The sequence below is a fragment of the Podarcis cretensis genome (assembly GCF_951804945.1).
Source record: "Podarcis cretensis genome assembly, chromosome: 5".
In the NCBI taxonomy this organism is placed as follows: Eukaryota; Metazoa; Chordata; class Lepidosauria; order Squamata; family Lacertidae; genus Podarcis; species Podarcis cretensis.
In genome coordinates, this window is record NC_137174.1 from 91,623,778 (window position 1) to 91,642,153 (window position 18,376).

The following is an 18,376-nucleotide window of genomic DNA, read 5'->3' on the forward strand; positions in this document are numbered from 1 at the left end:
TGTAAGCACGTCAACTAACCTGCACGCTCTCCCTTCAGGGAGTCCCAAACGTTGCAGTTGAAGTCGTCGTAGCCCGCCAACAAGAGGCGGCCGCTCTTCGAGAAAGCGACGGATGTGATCCCACAGATGATGTTGTCGTGAGAGTACATCGTGAGCTCCTGGTCAGCTCGCAGGTCAAACAGCCGGCAGGTGGCATCATCAGAGCCAGTGGCAAAGGCATGGCCGTTGGGGAAGAACTGGGAAGTGAAACAAGACGGATCGTGGTGGAGAGAAACAAATAGGGCAACATCAGGAATTGTTTTCCAAAGGGACCAGGTGCCTTTACTAAACTAGCTTATTTCCAGAGTTGTTGGCATCTGTTTGTCTCGGAACACAATGAAGGAGCGCCCCTTTGAGGGCTGTAGGAAGGTTGCAGAGCCTGCTGTGGCCATAGAGGAAGAGGCAGGAGAGACAAGCTTCATTGCAGCTGGGGCACATGAAGGCATCCATTTGTGTTGCTGCAGATGCACCGTGGCTTTTCTTCTCTCTGCGCTCCTCCCAAAGGACATTTCAGAGTGGACAAATGTAATTTAAGGCCTTGAGGTTTCAATTTACAACAGCGGAGATGGGGAACCTCAAGCCCAGGAGCTGAAGGCAGCCCCTCCAGTCCTCTGTCTGGCCCTTACAACTCTCCCCAGATCATTCCCCTCAGTGGCTCTCCGCGCATGTTTCTTGCCTGGCTGGATGCATCATGGCCTGGCTGGGATGAATTTTCTGTCTAAGGAGTCCCATCCATTTCTCTGCCCTTTTTGGCCTGTGGAGCCACCTAACACTGGCATGCGGCCCCTGGAAGATTCCCCACATGGAATGTGGCCCTTAGGTAGAAGGTCCATTGCTCCTGTTATATAGCATGCTGGCTTGAAACCTGACTTTAGCAGACACTTTTTTAAAAATGGCAAAAAATAAAAATGAACCCCTGGTTTCTCTTCCCATCGTTTAATTCTTGACGTTTTACAGCAGTTTAAAAAGAAAAGTCATGTGAGAATCTCAGGGATCAGAACTGCTGGATCAGAAATACTGGCATTAACAGGGACTTCATGTTCTCCTGCTTCGCCAGTGCCTCTTCCACCACAAACACACCGTGGTTGATAAGAGGCTTTTCTTCTCCTGTGTCAAACTGACTTTTTTTGTGTGTATTTTCCTCACAGCAGCCAACCTGCCAATATTCCATGACCCACTCATCCACGTTTGACCACACTTGTGGCAGCTCCCTCAACACCCTGAAGTGCACACGCATGACAACACCGTTTAAATTCATGATTTCCCTCTTGGTGCATTTGAGCATAGCTAGCCACTTACACAAACTGCATTGATGTCAGACACATGCCCTGTGAAAGACTGCCTGCACATTCCGTCTCGGATATCCCAGAGCTTGGATGACGCGTCACAGGCGCCCGAAACAAAGGTGCTCATGTCTGGGCTTAGAGAGAGACTCATTACATCACCGGTATGCCCAGTAAAAGCAGTAGTCTGCTGGCCAGTCTCAATGTCCCATAGAGCGCTGTGAGCAAAAGAAAAACATTTGAACACAGAAGGTTAAAACACGCAGTCCCAACAGTTCAAGGCATGTCACGAAAGAAAACCCAAGAAACTCACCAGGTGGTATCTCCTGAGCTTGTGACTATTTGGTTGTCGTCTAGAAAGCGACAACAAGACAAATACCCTAGAAATGCGAAACAGGAAACATGTCAGTGGCAAAACCCATCACTTAAGAAGAGATCCAAAATGCAGATTGTGTGCGTTATGTAATTGAAATCCAGTGCCCTGAAAATTTCAGCTTTTATTCATTTAAATTATTTTCAACCCTCAAGGCTGCAAAGGTTTGGTGTTAGGTGGGCATCTCAGGAGCTGGGAAGAAGCTGAACAGTTAAGTAGATGAGTAATTCTTCTCCAAATGAAGGGTGGTGTATAAATTCTAATTCTAATAACAACAGCGCAGCAGCACCTAGGCCATATTGAGTCATACACTGGAATACGCTTCCAGGTGCCAACCTTAAATCTCCTATTCAGCTTCAGGCATAAAACGTCTCTCTGTCAGCAACCATGCCTTAATTCACAAGGAGTCAGCACAGTGGGAGAGAACACTGCTCTCTGCCGCTCCAGATTTGGCTGCAGTCTCTCCTCAGTCCAGCTGTAAGGCAGGCCGCTGGAGCAGGGATAGAGCACGGAAACCAGGCAAGATAGAAATAAAAATTTAAAAATAGTGTGGCTCCCCAAAGGGGTTATCCCCAAAGGAATACAGCCCTAAATATAAAAGAGGGTCCCCACCGAACTTAAAACAGCCAACCAAATGTCTCGTAGAAAATATTTGGGAAGCATGCTGCTGTTGTTTTTAGATAGATAGATAGATAGATAGATAGATATAAAATGCTCAACCAACAGATGTTTAACCGTCAGGGTGCCCAACAAAGCCATAGGGCCTTCCCCTTTCAGCTGTCCACTGTCCAGTGCGATCACATCTCAGGTGAGCAGGAATTCCCAAGGCCAGACTGTGTGTAGCTCTCAACACACTTCACTTGGAACAGTAAAATCATACATCTCAAACTATGTGCACATGTTGACATGTTTGCTTAAATGCATTCAGGTTGCAGATTCACCCCTTCTTGACTATTACCTTTTGACACCTTCACACAGAATTTGGACTAGGAACAATTGCTGCTCATTTGCAAGCCATTAGCAGAAATTTCAAGTCTCTCTCCCCCACCCTCCAAATTCTTTTATGGCCGCTATAGTACAGCACTGAGGACAGACCAGGTTGGACCGACCCACAGGCTTGCAGGAGCTACTTTTTAAAAAAACCAACAATCCTCAGATTCAGAAACCTGGAGCCAGGATGGACATAAACTTGAACTTGAAAAAGCGCCTCTGAGCTCATGCTCAGTGCAGGAATTTCAGTACCACAACAAAGTAGTACACAGTCCTTACTGAGAAATTCACCAGTTGATCATAATCTCTCTTCCCTATACCCACGGAATACAGCATTGGGTTTGGACAGAAGAACCTTAGGCCACAACTTGCGCAATCAAATTCTGGTTTAAAGCCTGGCTTGTTGGGAAGCTATTCATCATAGCTCCCCAGTTTGCATTTAATGGGAAGCTGCAATGAACGGTGGCTTCCTGGTTGGTTGTGCCACTGGTGCAAGGGAGAAGTGAAGCTGCAGCAAAAGGGTTGTGGGAGAATGAAGTCATAAGGTTAAAACACGGCTTGGCAATGACACTGGCTGATAAGACACATTAGCTCAGCAATTGGGAAATGTGTTTTTTTTTTTGGGGGGGGGAGGGTTTGGCATTGAAAGTAGACAGGATAGAAGATGACCGGTTGTAGCAGAACAGTTTCTGCCACAACAAATCTATCTAGTTATGTATTCACTTTCGACTCCTCTGCTTTTAGGGAAGTTCAAATAAAGTCACAATTTAGGGAATTGCAGAAGTTCAAATAAAGTCACAATTTCATCGAAACAAATAGAAACAGAAGCCTGCTGACCAGTATGTCCGGGTAGTTCCCTGCTCACTCGTACATTGCCTTCTCGTGTCTTCAGGTTGTATATGGAGCAGATGTTGTCCAATCCACCACAGGCGACGTAATTGCCAGATGGGGCGTATGCACAGGTCATGACCCAGGAAGATCTTAAAGGAATGGCATGCATCTTCAGGGCGGAAGGGAGGGAAAAAAACACAGTTAGAAGGGGAAAGTTGCCCCCTGAGCATGAATAAACTTCTTCCAGAACCATATGCAGGCTTCGCCAGGGTTGCCTGAACTACCACTGCCACACTGAGAGATGCTGTTCATTCACAGAGCCTGCTCTCCAGATGAAGAACAAGATTTCATGGCAAATATTGAGAGAACAACATTATGAAGTGAGGGAATATATATATTTATGTTCTCAAATTGCAACTTCCCCAATTTTACTTGGATTTTCGTAAGGTCAGAACATTTTAAACAGGTGTTATGATATTCCCCTCAACAAGAAGCAAGCATCTCAGCAGGCTGCTCAATCACTGGGTCCTCAAAAAGAAGTCAGACAGTATTTTTATTTCTCTGAGTCATTATTAATATTTTATTTACTAACTGGAGTTACATATTCCTGTGACACATTGACAGAGTATAGAGTCACAATTAAAACACGTGGCACAGAACAGTCTAAAAGACAAACTGCTTTGTGTAAACCTCTTTTGAGGTTGGATTGTTGCTGGGCTGTTTGTTTGGTTTTTACAGCCAGGTATATAAATTTTACGAAATCGATAAAATTAAAATACAAGCAGAGGAGTGCTTTCAGACACTGTAAGCAAGTTTTAAAACAGGAGTCAATACACTTTGCCCAAACACTGAAAGCTTTAGATTATGTTCCAATGTCTCCTACGTTTTCCTCAATTTACTGATAGCCTTCAGTAACCTGCCCTGTGGCATAACATAAAGGTAAAGGTAAAGGGACCCCTGACCATTAGGTCCAATTGCGGACGACTCTGGGTTGCGGCGCTTATCTCGCTTTATTGGCCAAGGGAGCCGGCGTACAGCTTCCGGGTCATGTGGCCAGCATGACTAAGCCGCTTCTGGCGAATCAGAGCAGCACAAGGAAACGCCGTTTACCTTCCTGCTGGAGCGGTACCTATTTATCTACTTGCACTTTGACGTGCTTTCAAACTGCTAGGTTGGCAGGAGCAGGGACCAAGCAACGGGAGCTCACCCCGTCGCAGGGATTCGAACTGCCGACCTTCTAATCGGCAAGTCCTAGCTCTGTGGTTTAACCCACAGCGCCACCCGCGTCCCTGTGGCATAACATATTGTATTATTATTATTATTATTATTATTATTATTTAATTCATTAACTAAGCACTTTCCCTAGTCCTCCAAGCAAGCATGAAGTGGATAGATCTGCCAAGTTCTGCTTGCCAAATTACAGCTACCCCTACTGCCCAACCTAGAAGTGTGTGGTTCCCAGGCTTCCCCTTTCTCAAAGAGCAGGATGCTGCCCTTGACCTTGTGCTACACCTCTGAAGTGCAGCATGAGGTTTGGGGTGGGGGAGAGAAGTGCCTGCTCTCTTTCCAGCTCTAAGCTTGGAGCTGAAGATTGGGGGTGGGCAGAAAATGGGCCTGCCCCCCAATAACTCAATGTATGCCATGGGGAAGAGAGGTCTGCTTCTGCACTCCATGGGTGCTACAAATAACCCTCAAGCAGAGTGGCAAGTCCAAACACTTCTGCCACGTTTCCAGCTCAGCACTGAAAGTTGCGGGGAGGCAGAGAGGTGCCTCTGTCTGTAACTGCTCACCAGAGCACGGCTTTCCGGCTTCCCTCTGGCCATAGCAAACTGAACGAGTCCAAGTTTTTCAAACCTGGGATTTTTATGGTCCCAAGCAAGTCCAGAAGCAAACGGAGACCTCACTGGGAATCAGAGACAGCTGATTTTGCCGGCCACTAAGCAGATGCACAGCTAGTCAACCAGACTAGACAAGATAAAGCTTCTGCTTTCTCATAGGGTAAATTTAAGAACTGGGCGTATTTCAAAAAGCACCGCCTTTTCAGATTGCAAGGCAGCTGCTTTATATCAAAGAAACCTGCCATTCCGAAAAGATACCTGTAACCCCACATCAATAGATGACACCCCACCCCCCTCAGAAACAGACAGGAGACCCAACAGTGTTTTCCCCAAGCAAGTGAGCCACAGTTGTTAAGAGCAGTGAGATGGAAGAGTCAATGAGAGGTTTGAGTAAGTAAGTTTTAAAAATAACAATAAACGAAAGCAGAATTAGAATAACTGGAGGGTGGAGAAAATAAAAAGCAAGAGAGTCAATAGAGGGGGAAAACAGAAAAAGTAGTACTTCAGGTAGAGAACAAAAAGAAAATAAAAATAGCAGTGGAAACAAAAAATGCAAGCCCACCAGCAACAGGCACATAAAAAAAATGCCAAAACGGATTACTTTTTTAAAAAACAAAATCTCTACCTTGTTTGTTGTGTAACTATCCCAAATAATTAATTTTCCATCTTGGGAAGCGCTCACTAGTAGCCTAAAGATAACCACAAAACACACATACACACACAAAAAAGACATTATCAAGTTAACTTTGTGCCTCCTTTGCTAGGTTTCAAATTTGATAAGCGTCACGTGCATGCATCCAGCCGTTCACCAAGACCCTGCTTTTGCCTTTTCCTCTCGCAAGACGCATGGCTTTGACGCATCAGCAGAGGACGTCTAGGCAACATGTTGCAAAGTCAATCGTGCTTTACTTTTACTGAACTCTAAACAAATGCCCGACATTCTAGCAGGGGTGGAGAGATGGGCAGAAAAGGTTCGTATACTGTTATCTCCCCTTAAGAGCAGGCCTGAGGACCCAGGGTCAGGTATGGCACGTTCCCCAAGTGCAATGCTCTCATAGGAGTAATGCCAGCTGTTCGTTTACGTAGAGGGAAAGGAAATATGTGTTCTCCAGGCAGCTTTCAGGTAGGGAAAACTTAGCCTACCCCCCCTGTGATGATGGCAGTTTCTTGGTCATGGAGGAATTAAAGGTACAGGTTTTGTATGCCCCGAACAGTCTTGCTGATTGCAGCCTTATTAATTTTGGCATGTGGGCTTCCATAGAAACAATTAAAACGACTTCTACCTGTGTAACTCTTCCATCCCTTTTCTTGATGCAAGAGACAGAAAGAACTCTGGAACCAAAATATATATTGTTTAACCGCTAAAGGAGTTTCCAAGATTGTATGGCTTACTGAGGATGAACAAGTTAAATGCTTCCATCGGTTTTTAAGTATTTTTTTAAAAAACTTTTTTTTTCTGTAGTATTTTCTTCTGGTACTTCTATACATTCAAATCTAGTATTTTATTAAGCTTGTCCATAGCATAGCTAAGCCTCCCTACCAAATGACTGGGCCTTTAAGGGGGATCAAGGGCTCCTTGAGCATGTAAATGTTTTGTTGCTGTTTGCTGTGCTTAATTTATGAATATATTTATAGCATGCAGGTGCTCATGTGGGGCTGTAGAGTGCACACGGCTTTCCCCCAACAATGGCAAGAATCCTCCGACATGCACATCAGCTCTCTGTACAAACCTTGAATCGGATCCCCAATGCATGGCATATATTTTAGCTAGATGGCCTCTCAAGGTACGTCTTGTGCGCATCTGGATTCGGCCCACCGAGTCAAGGCTTGTGGTGATCTAGGCAGGAAAGGAGAAAAACATGCATTACTCCAAGCCTTCTCCTGGGCAGAGTAAGACTACAGAACATCTAAATACCCAGGACACTTTCTCAGGTGAATCTTACAGCAGCATTTCCTTATTCGGAAAGGGACAGACCAACTGAGATCTGGCATCAACGTTATCAGGCTCCGGCTTCCAGACTGAATCTCTACGTGGAAACTCAGCATGTTGTAGAAGATTTCTGGTGCATGTTTTAGGAGGCACTGCAGCAGATAGCTCCCAGAGTAAATATCTCACGTGTGAAGGAGCCCAAGTCTATAACCAGGAGGTACCAGGGCTTCTGATAATGAAGTAACCATTTAACGAGCATTATGCAATTAAGTAATAGGCGCATTCCACAGTAACTCACTTTAATCAAGCCTGGTTGAAATCAAGTGAATGGGTTTTACACGGAAGTTATTACTTTATTAGCAGCCGAAGCTTCATCCATTTCGTTTATGAATTGAGGCATCTCAAAGCAATTTAAAACTTATATAGAACAGTTTCATATATAAAAATTACACACACACACACCAGTTTAAAAACAGCAGCAGCAGATACATAAAACCAATTCCAATCCACTACAGATATCAGCTGGGATAAATATCTCCATTTGTTGAAAGTGGAATATCTTTAGCAGACACTGAAAATGCAACAGATAAGCTGCCAGTCTGATATATATTGTGGGGAGCTTCAAAGGGCAGGTGCTTCCACAGGAAAGGCCCAATTTTGGCATCGTACAAATGGATCTTCTGAAACGATGGTAGCTGCACGATGCCCTTGGAGTTTAATGAGTATGTACTGGGTAAGGTGACATTTCAAGTTCCCGATGGATTGCATGAACTATACAAGGTGCATAGTTATTATTCGTCCACGTGAATAAAAATGAACTACTACTTAACTTTGTGTCCTAAACCTTTTAGCTACAGCAATATCCCCTCCCTTGAAATGCCCCACAGAAATTTCCCCACAGGCAAGAATGAACGTCTTTGTCTTTTAGTTTGTCTGGTTGTTTTATGTTTCTGATACTGATTTTATTTCACCCTAGCTGTTTATTTTATCGCAGTTAGCTGACTAGGGGGCTTCAGTCGGCAAGGTAGAATATTTGCTTAAAACACACATACATACCTGAGCAAGAGTTGTGTCACTACACGCTTTTCTAGCATCCTTTAAAATAAAACAAACAAATATCAATCTACGCAGAAGAAATTGGAATTTGAAGAACAGTGTTATCATGGAGCTTGATTCTAGCTTCCTCCTTCTTGGCACAGTTAGCTTTCTATACACAGTGAGTTTTATCCTTGAAATGTGTGTTCAAACATGTCAAACACTACCTGAAGCTTAAAGTAGGCTCAGTCCTGTAGTGCAGTCGAAATCCTGCACGACAGCAAGCTTTCTTTCTCAGTTGATGACAAGTGTGAAAAGAGATTATACTACCACACATTGGCTTGCTCAGCCTGACCCCTTAATCTCAGCCTTCAATCCTGAACCCATCATGGGCGATAATGGAACTCGGAATCAGGGTATAAACACTGGCTGATTGTTCTTAGCCTGTGCTAGAGCATCACAGCCACAGGGGGGAAAGCTCACACATGCACCCATTGACTCTGAATCCGTCACAGGAGCTGAGCAAGACAGCTCTGGAAACCTCTCAGGAATGAATGCTGATTTCATTCACACATGCAGTGAGGAGACCCCAAGGAGGCCCAGCACTGTATCCCAAGAGCTTTTAAAATACAGCACCAGCCCCCCCAATGGCGCTTTGCCCACCAAGTGAAGAACTCACGGAAGGAAAGGTGTTGGGAAGGGATAGGAGGCAAACTCCATTTTTTTCTCCTCAAGATGTTCACGGATCCCAACTTATTTAGCATCAACAGCATCAAAAAAGAAACTCCTTACTCTGATTTGATTCCGGAGTTGTTCCGCCTCCTGCCGCAACTGCTCCAGTTCACTCATTCTCCTGAATGACTCTCTTTCCCACCTTCGCTGTACTTTTGAAGAAGAGGTCTGCCAACAAAGAGGGAGGAAATAAAGAAAATAATACCTTCTTCACCTCCCAACACATCACAAGAGACAAAAATACAACTTACTGAATTGACTGAAGTTTTTTATTAGTGCCCTTCAACCCTTTCATCACCTCTACAATACCACCACAACATTTGGCATTCATCAAATACATTTCAGGTGCATCATGTTCTGCACACATTGTCTCGTTATTCCTTACAGCAGCCCCGAACAAGGAAATCTGGATTGCCCTCCTGTTGGAGAAGGGAAGGTTGGGTGGGCTGGGGAAGTGGAAGAAGAGAATATTGGTCTGCCCAAGGCCACCCTGCAAGTTCAGGGCCAAGATGGCATTTCAGCTAGGGAATCCCTTGCTCATAAACCTCAGTAAGGGAAAGACAAAGATGATGGGAAAGATACAAGCATTTCTCCTTCCTCGGTTCTAATGCACAAGACACAGCGCAGGCGCAACACAGTCAAATAAGGCAGCCATGCATTCTGAACAGGAAACAAGCAAAGATACTGGAAGCCCAAGGATAGCATTTTGGCCACAGGAACAGTATTTTTGCCCAATGAGTCCTTTCTTAGCAGGCTTAAAATACAAGTAACTCGATGCCCCCAAAGAGGGCTTTTGCTGGCATTTCACATTTTGTGTTCTTAACAAGCAGCACAACATAACTTTTATTTCATTCTCTTTATATTATTTATATGTATCACGGATATCTCTGGAAACAGTAAATTGATGCGGCTCAAAGCTTTCAAAAGATGCTTCAGCCTCATTAGGAACCGAGGTGAAAATTTAATTACCTTAAAAGCAGCTCTTTATTCACTTAACAATGCCATATTGCAGTGAATGCATTAGCTCCTTGAACGTGGAGAGATCTTTCCCAGGAAGGGAGGGAGCAAGGGGATGAAGTCAGATTCGTAAACATATCCACATGACGCACACTGAAAAATAACGTATCTTGTGCTTCCTGAAAAGCACAAAATATAAAATACTTCCACACCCAATTCTTGTTTAAGGGATGCAAGGCCACGCTTTGCAGCATAATGGAAAAAGTTCCCATTAAAAGGTTTGAACAAAGTGAACACAACTCCAAGCTTTCAGTCTATGTCATCCTCAGCAATGATGAGTGTGGTAGAACTCAAATCATACTATTATCTACCCCAACCTATTAAAAGTAGCTCTTTGCTCTTCTAATGACTTCCTTGAGTTTCAGACGTGTGCCCAGGAAAGAGAGGAAGCTAAATTTTAATGTGCATAGTGTGAAATGGAGATCATCCTGCGTTTTCTGCCATCATGTGGAGTTGTAGAATATATACATCCTGTGTTTAATAGGGATCGCCCTGTCAATGGTGGTTTACATGTACAGTGGTACCTCGGGTTAAATACTTAATTTGTTCCGGAAGTCCGTACTTAACCTGAAACTGTTCTTAACCTGAAGCACCACTTTAGCTAATGGGACCTCCTGCTGCTGCCGTACTGCCGGAGCACGATTTCTGTTCTCATCCTGAAGCAAAGTTCTTAACCTGAAGCACTATTTCTGGGTTAGCGGAGTCTGTAACCTGAAGCGTATGTAACCCGAGGTACCACTGTATAGCACATAAAATACAAATATGAATGAGAAACATCCGTTTACAAAACTTTAACTCTATTGGTAATAAAAATTCAAATTTTCATACCATTATCTCACTACAGTGGTGGCTAGTCAGGTGCTTCTGAGAAGACCATGAGCAGGGATGAAGGCAAGAGCTATTTCCTGCAGTCATAGGGCGCTTATGAATATTAGTTAGGGGGCATGAGAACATGGGGGTTCCTTTAGGTCATCCTTATTGACAATGACAAACCCATCCTTCATGAATGTGTCAATCCCTTTTTAAAAGGCATCACCACACCTTGCAACAACCAAGCTACATATGCAATTATGTATTGCATATTATTATATTTTGCCTGCCCTTAGTGTATATGAGAATGGAAGAAAACATTTGTCTGTATCCAGTTTCTCCATACCAGTGTACCATTTTAGGAACCCTAACAAGTCCTCCCTTAATTGCCCTATCTTTTACACATAACCCTGCTTTTTAAAAATCTGCTTAGTTTCAGCAAAGACACTATTACTTTAATTACAAATTAAAATGGGGCAGGGGGAAGCAACTTAGGTCACATTTAAAAAATATTCTTAAAGATGTGTTTTTATCCTCCCCCAACTCAAAATGACGAAACTGTCCAAAGAAAGTGGTTGAATATTTCACCAAAAGGTAGGCATATTAAAGCACAGGTAAGAATCAGGCTTAAATCAGCTTTCATTTACACACACACACAAACACACAATACTTACCCTAAAATGGCATGGGGTATTCAAAGCAAACTACAGTGTTACCTTGGTTCTCGAACTTAATCCATTTGGGGAGTCCTTTCGACTCCCGAAACCGTTAAAAAACCAAGGCACAGCTTCCGATTGGCTGCAGGAGCTTCCTGCACTCAATTAGAAGCCATGGAAGCCGCATCAGACGTTCAGCTTCCGAAAAACGTTTGCAAACTGGAACACTTACTTCTGGGTTTGCGGCGTTAGGGAACAGATTTGTTCGACAACTAAGCCATTCTCTCAACAGTTACACATGATGCAAACCAGCACCAGCAGCATCTACAAGTAAAAAGAAATGTATATAGCTGCTGAAGTACCACACACCTCATTTTCAGTATGATCCTAATGTTAAGTAGACTAATTTGCAATTAATACAAGGTACAGATACTTCACTTATAGAGGTTGTTTACGACAAGTTGTGGTTGCTGCTGTGGTTTCCTATCAGTATCAGAATTCTAAACAAGCATTCCAACACAGCCGAAGTGTTAAAGAAACCTCACAAGTCCTTTTGTTTCTTCAAAAAATAAGCACAGGAAACAGGCCTAGGTGTGTCCTTGATCTTCTAAGGTTGAAAACATTGTGCACATTTTCAAAAGGGTTCTGCGGCAACGTGTGCCATAGCAGATCTACTACAAAAGCACAGAAGGCTTTAACTCATATTGTAACAACCAAGCATCAGTGGAGGACTAGATTCTTTCACACTATTCCACATCCCACCCACTGCATCCTGGGACAACACAGCCCATGATGCTTGAAAGGCCCACACAACCCTCTGAAGAGGATGCCAGGGAAAAGAGCCACAGTAGAAGCTTGCTTTCTGCTCACATACAATACAGCCAAGTTCCAAGAGGTTGAGAAAGTAGAAATCAGAATGCTCAAGGACCTAAAACATGCCTTGCAGTAACTACAAGATCATCAGTCGTAGATTCCTGCTGTTGGGTACCCACACAATCACCATTTTGACTTGAAATCTGGACGCAGTGTTCCCCAATCTCTTAAGTGTTTGATAAGAGAGCCTATCATGCTTATCTTCCATGTGACTTGGGCAAAGCAACATTCTTGGGCAACTTGATTGGCAGGAATTTACTCAACAGTATGAGGCTCACAGCTGAAAGGGACAAGTGTGCACTACTGGTGCTCTAGGCATTTTGTAAAAAGTATCAGCTTCAATGCTGATGCCCCTCGAAGCTTTCCTCGGCCAGCACAGCTCTGGCACTTAAAGAACACATTAAGACAGCTTGCATCATCACGCAGCTGTGACATTTAGTGCACAGCTGTAACATCTCAGAGAGCACAAAAAGTGATATAGAACCATTGCCTTTTTATACACCACTGATCATCCAAAAATAATTAACAGTCATTGCTCTCGGTGCTAACACTTAATTTGATACATCTTCCCAAAACGCAACCATGGTTGACTTCAAACTGGACTGATTGTTTTTTATTAAAAACCCTTTCAGTTAGAAGATACAACTTTATAATGACTGTACATCATTATCTTTATCATTAGATTTCTTACCCACCCTTCCAACATATGCTCCCATGGCAGATTACAACAATTTGAATATAGAATATTAAAAGGAGTTAAAACAATTTACTGATACTGATTTTTCCTCAGGATTTACTCCTCAAGTTGAGCACCATCTGCCCCTTATTTCCCTCTACAGCACATGAAGCAACCACCTTCTTGACCATTCGACCCACTATTGGTCTCATCTGCTCAATCCACCGGAGCTTGCCTTCGCATGTAGGGGAAGTCCCTAACTCATTGAGGGTTTCAGAGACCCATCATCTACCCTCACCTGAGTTAGCTGGCCAGTCAAAGGCATTTCCTGGGGTGTGGTCGCTGTCACATGCTGACAGCATCCAGGAGCCACAGGTGAGAGCTGAGTGCAGAGTAGGGACCAAAGGTGGACAAACTACCCCAGAAGGAACAAGACATGCCCCCAACCAGAGGTTCTACCCTTCCACTAACAACCCAAAGAATATTGTAGAATTCAATGAAAGTGAAACTGAATTAATATGACACCTACACAGACTCTAATGATGGTTTATACTATCTAGGTTCCTCTTAACCAGGATTTGCAAAACAGCTTTGGTGTTAAGACTGGGGCCACAGGTAGTGGTGATGCAGACATAATGTTAAATGAAGAGAAGGGAAATTGTGCAGAAGTGGGAAAAAGTGCAAGCCTAACCAATGAAGACATTACACCTGCAGTGGGCCAATAATTTATTCTACCAAACGAAAAGAAAAAAATCAAATTGTTCTGGAAAATGGTCTTTTCAGACTGGTTTTTCAGACGTTTTAGCAGATATAAGCGAAATATTAACATTTACAAAGGGCACTGAACTGGAAGAGACAGCTTACCCATTTAGAATACAATACTTCAAGGAGTGCCTCTCCCCATATCAACCGACCCAGACCCTGCAATCATAATCTGAGGCCCTTCCTCGTGTACCTCCTCCTCAAAAGGTCTGGAGGGCGGCAGCACAAAAACAGGTCTCTTCTACAGTAGCTCCCCATCTGTGGAATGCTCTCCCCAGGGAGGCTTTCCTGGTGCCTTCATTACATATCTTTAGATAGGCAGAAATGTTTCTCAATAACTAGGCCTTTGGTTGATTAAACATTCCATGCCTTTTCAATTGTGCTTGTGGGAGAGGGCTTATTGGTTTGTTGATTTTATTTTATTACAAGCATCCCGCCCCCCCTTACCTGAGATTGACACATGGGCAACTGCGTATACTTGAGGCACCAGGAAATAAGGTAAAGGTAAAGGTACCCCTGCCCGTACGGGCCAGTCTTGACAGACTCTGGGGTTGTGCGCCCATCTCACTCAAGAGGCCGGGGGCCAGCGCTGTCCGGAGACACTTCCGGGTCACGTGGCCAGCGTGACATCGCTGCTCTGGCCAGAGCCAGAGCCAGAGCCAGAGCCGCACACGGAAACGCCGTTTACCTTCCCGCTGGTAAGCGGTCCCTATTTATCTACTTGCACCCGGAGGTGCTTTCGAACTGCTAGGTTGGCAGGCGCTGGGACCGAGCAGCGGGAGCGCACCCCGCCGCAGGGATTCGAACCGCCGACCTTTCGATCGGCAAGCCCTAGGCGCTGAGGCTTTAACCCACAGCGCCACCTGCGTCCCTGCACCAGGAAATAGGCCCCCCCAAAAAACTTATGTGCATTTTGTTAGGGGGGCGGAATGTAACCCCTGCCTAAGTGAGGAGTTGCCTGTATTATGCATTTTGTGTTCTCTTCTTGTATTTTTATGTTGTGAACCACCCTCTGATCTTTGGGTGAAGGGCAGTATACAAATCTTCATCATCATCATCGAAACTCAAGAAGACAAGTGGATGCTATGTATCTTTCTATTTCCAGGTCTGTAAGTCATCTTCAAATGAATCACGGTTAAAACATGACAAGGAAAAAATCTTACTGGTATAAACAGCAACATGACTCAAAGTTCTCCCAAGGCAGCTGAAGATAACAATAAACTATCTAGTCAAGAGTTTGAACCCAACAGATTTTGTCACAAACACATATTCTATCTATGGGCCGAGGGCAGACACCAAGTCTGATAAACCTTCATGGTGCTGAATCATAACCACAATGTTATTGGATGGGAAAGACGCATGATATCAAATGGCACCACGACACTGAGGATGTATAAATGTTCAGATGCAGCACTTTGCATAAAGTGGCTGCAGGAGCTTCAAACGTTTGCTCCCTTAACAGCATTTCATATAGCAAACCTGTCCAGAAATCAAGAGGAGATTCAAAAGTTGTTTGTGTTATGGCATGGAAGTCTGATATCAAAAGGAACAAAGTAAAAAAGAAATATGTCTACTTGACACGCTGAAGCCTTTACACACACCTAAAGCAGAATCCCAGACTTTATATTAGTAAACAGTCTTATGATAGGTCAGTATTGTCGCCATATTACAGCTGGAGGCTGAGATAGCAGCCTGCCTAAGGCTGACACCTTGGCCCAGGCTTCCTCAACCTCGGCCCTCCAGATGTTTTGAGACTACAATTCCCATCATCCCTGACCACTGATCCTGCTAGCTAGGGATCATGGGAGTTGTAGGCCAAAAACATCTGGAGGTTGAGGAAGCCTGCCTTAGCCAATTTAAGTCTCATGACTGTTAAAGTGAACCATGGATTTGGCCTCCATGCCCAACAATCACATGTACATTGTGGATTATGGCTGCAAGCCCTAGACATGACTTCTAGCAAAAATAGAACTACCAACAGAACTACCAAGACTACCACGGAGTAATTCAACATGATTATTTATTTCGCACAGCACACTTGCCACTGAAGTCACACAGCAAAACTTACATTCCTTTAAATGGGACAGAACTGCATCAAAACTTATTTATCTACTTCAAAGGCATCATTCTTTAGGAGGGGAAAGCAATCTGCTTCCTTTCGACAATACTCTGCAGGTTGCTTTTTGTTCTGATTCTAAGCAAGATCACGTGATCGTTCAAAGTAGTATAGGAATAAAGAGTCTTGTAGTGAATTTTAGACATGAGAGAATGAAAAATGCACTTCGCTTCCACGGACTGCCAAACTGATCATCCTCCAGATACTCAAGCAATCATCTGATTGGATGTCTTGCAGGTGCTGTAGATGAAATATACAATACGTAGATAAACACCGTACAATGTTAATTTGCAATACAGTGCTACCTCTGGTTACGAACTTAATTCATTCCAGAGGTCCATTTTTAAGCTGAAACCGTTCTTATCCTGAGGAGTGCTTTTGCTAATGGGGCTTCCCGCTGCACACGGGCCTCCGGCGCACATTTCCATTCACATCCTGGGGCAAAGTTTGCAACCAGGAGCAGCTACTTCCAGGTTAGCGGAGCTCATAACATGAAGCGTTCGTAACTAGAGGTGCCACTGTAAAGCGCAGACATGCAGTACATTTTGACTAACAACACTTCTTCTATTATGGCTTCTTCAAACAGCAATACTCATTTTTCAAGGCTCAGTTTAGTCTTAAAGTGTATGAAGTCCAAACAACTGAAAAAATAAAAAGCTCCATAGAGATAAAACTACACTGCTGTCCTGGCCTTAGAACACTCCAACAGCAGAAACTCCAAACAAAGCAAGATTCTGTTCCATGGAAAAGCACCTAAGATCAAGCTGTTCAAATGTGTACACTCGCACGTGTACATCAACAAGCACTACCACTATCAATTTAACTGGCACAATTCCAACTAAAATTAATCTAAGTAGACTAGGGCTTTTCTTATATTCTTATTTTCTAACAGGTCATTATAATTAACCCTCATATTATTATTGTCAAGGAGGAAAGATACATGGATTGCTTCTTTTTTTTTAGCCAAGTTCATAACAAAGACATGCTGTGAACCAGACGTTTTCTAATACACAGCTGTCTCTTGAGCCACAAAGTTACACTGAAAATGATATTGGCATATGATAACCATGCATTTTCACAAGCATACATTTTTGCAAACATACTTAATATTTGGCACCTTCGTAATAAAAACATGAGACCATATGTCACTTTAGATGCCATTCAGAAACAATTTCAGCTCCTTTAAAATGAATTGGCAACAACATGTAAGCTTTTCCCCCAGCTCTGCCAATTACATTATACAGTACCATACTAATTTAAGTAACCCATACATTGTTTCATAACATCCCTTACTGGAGACGGTTCCAGTATTTGAATATTCATTTATCTCTTTTCTTCTCTCATTTTCAGTCCATTCCCACTGATAAATTGAGCCCTGCTGTACCATAAACTGATTGGCAGGTAGCCACGGCAGAGCTACTGTACATAAATCTTCCCAATGAACCATGATTGCAGCAAACCCTAAGAGATTTTTGCACCATTCCACAATATCTAATGGAGCGCTGTGACGAGCAGATGTTCCTTTTGTTATGCCTCTTTTGAAACTAGAGGGACCCTGCAGGAGCTTGTCTGGACACAGCAGGTCTGGCAAGAGGTTGAGTGTGGCAACACCAGGCAGCAAAAGACTCAACCAGCTGAAGCCAAATATGTAACATGGGCTTATGAAGTGTGAGATAGATCTGGGAAGAGGAAGGGGGAGATCACATGCAATTAAAAACAACCTGTGAAAATCTTCGCCAACTCAACTGATTTAAGCTGAATCAGTTTAAAGGAGTGGAAGTTTAGACAAGCATAATTAGGACTACGGCCAATTCCCGTTTCATTCATTAAACCCCATTTCAAAGCAACCATATTAAGGCAACTCTCAGTGATCATGCGATTCCTACAATGTTCCATCAGAAAACACCAGAACATGTGGCTTCTTAAGGCATGGTTATTATTTTTTATGTAGAACCTTATATAAAGCAACAGTACAAGAAGAGCCTACAAGGAGGGGACTGGTACAGGAGCTGAAATTGTCTAATTTCAAGGCAAAGGGCAGAGGAGCCCCTTGGTTTTTTTGGTTTGGTTTTGTTTTTTAAATGTATTTTTATTAAAGATTTTCTTGATTTACAAAGGTATGTGCAATGTAGAGGAGCCCCTTGTTGATTTCAGCAGCAAGCCCTGTTAAAGAAACCAACAGACTACTCCAGACTTTGCACTGAGATTAGTCTACCTCTTCGCTAATTGTCCTCTTTGAAAGTTGAGCACTAAGTTAGGACACCGTAATCGTGGAGGGCAGGGAGACGAAAGAGGTCAGAGCTGTGTTGCTTCTTACAGGCAGTAACTATTCAGTAGACGCCTCTGACAATTGTGCAGCCTTGTTATAGCACTAAAAGTGCATTTTGCTAGCAGCAATATTATAGTTCTGGAAAA

General features: G+C 43.4%; 1 protein-coding gene across 2 annotated transcripts in view; it reads right to left on the reverse strand.

Annotated features, from left to right (window-relative positions):
• Positions 1 to 18,376, reverse strand: part of GNB4 (G protein subunit beta 4) — a 45,291-nt gene that overhangs the window by 8,454 nt on the left and 18,461 nt on the right. For both annotated transcript variants that reach the window (XM_079978226.1, XM_079978227.1), the window contains exons 2-9: positions 9,112 to 9,219; positions 8,341 to 8,379; positions 7,085 to 7,191; positions 5,980 to 6,043; positions 3,523 to 3,685; positions 1,636 to 1,702; positions 1,339 to 1,540; positions 20 to 236 (exon numbers count right to left, since the gene is read on the reverse strand). In XM_079978226.1, the coding sequence (XP_079834352.1) occupies positions 20 to 236; positions 1,339 to 1,540; positions 1,636 to 1,702; positions 3,523 to 3,685; positions 5,980 to 6,043; positions 7,085 to 7,191; positions 8,341 to 8,379; positions 9,112 to 9,168 (916 nt within the window). In that variant the 5' untranslated portion in view covers positions 9,169 to 9,219. The remainder of the gene's footprint in view (positions 1 to 19; positions 237 to 1,338; positions 1,541 to 1,635; positions 1,703 to 3,522; positions 3,686 to 5,979; positions 6,044 to 7,084; positions 7,192 to 8,340; positions 8,380 to 9,111; positions 9,220 to 18,376) is intronic.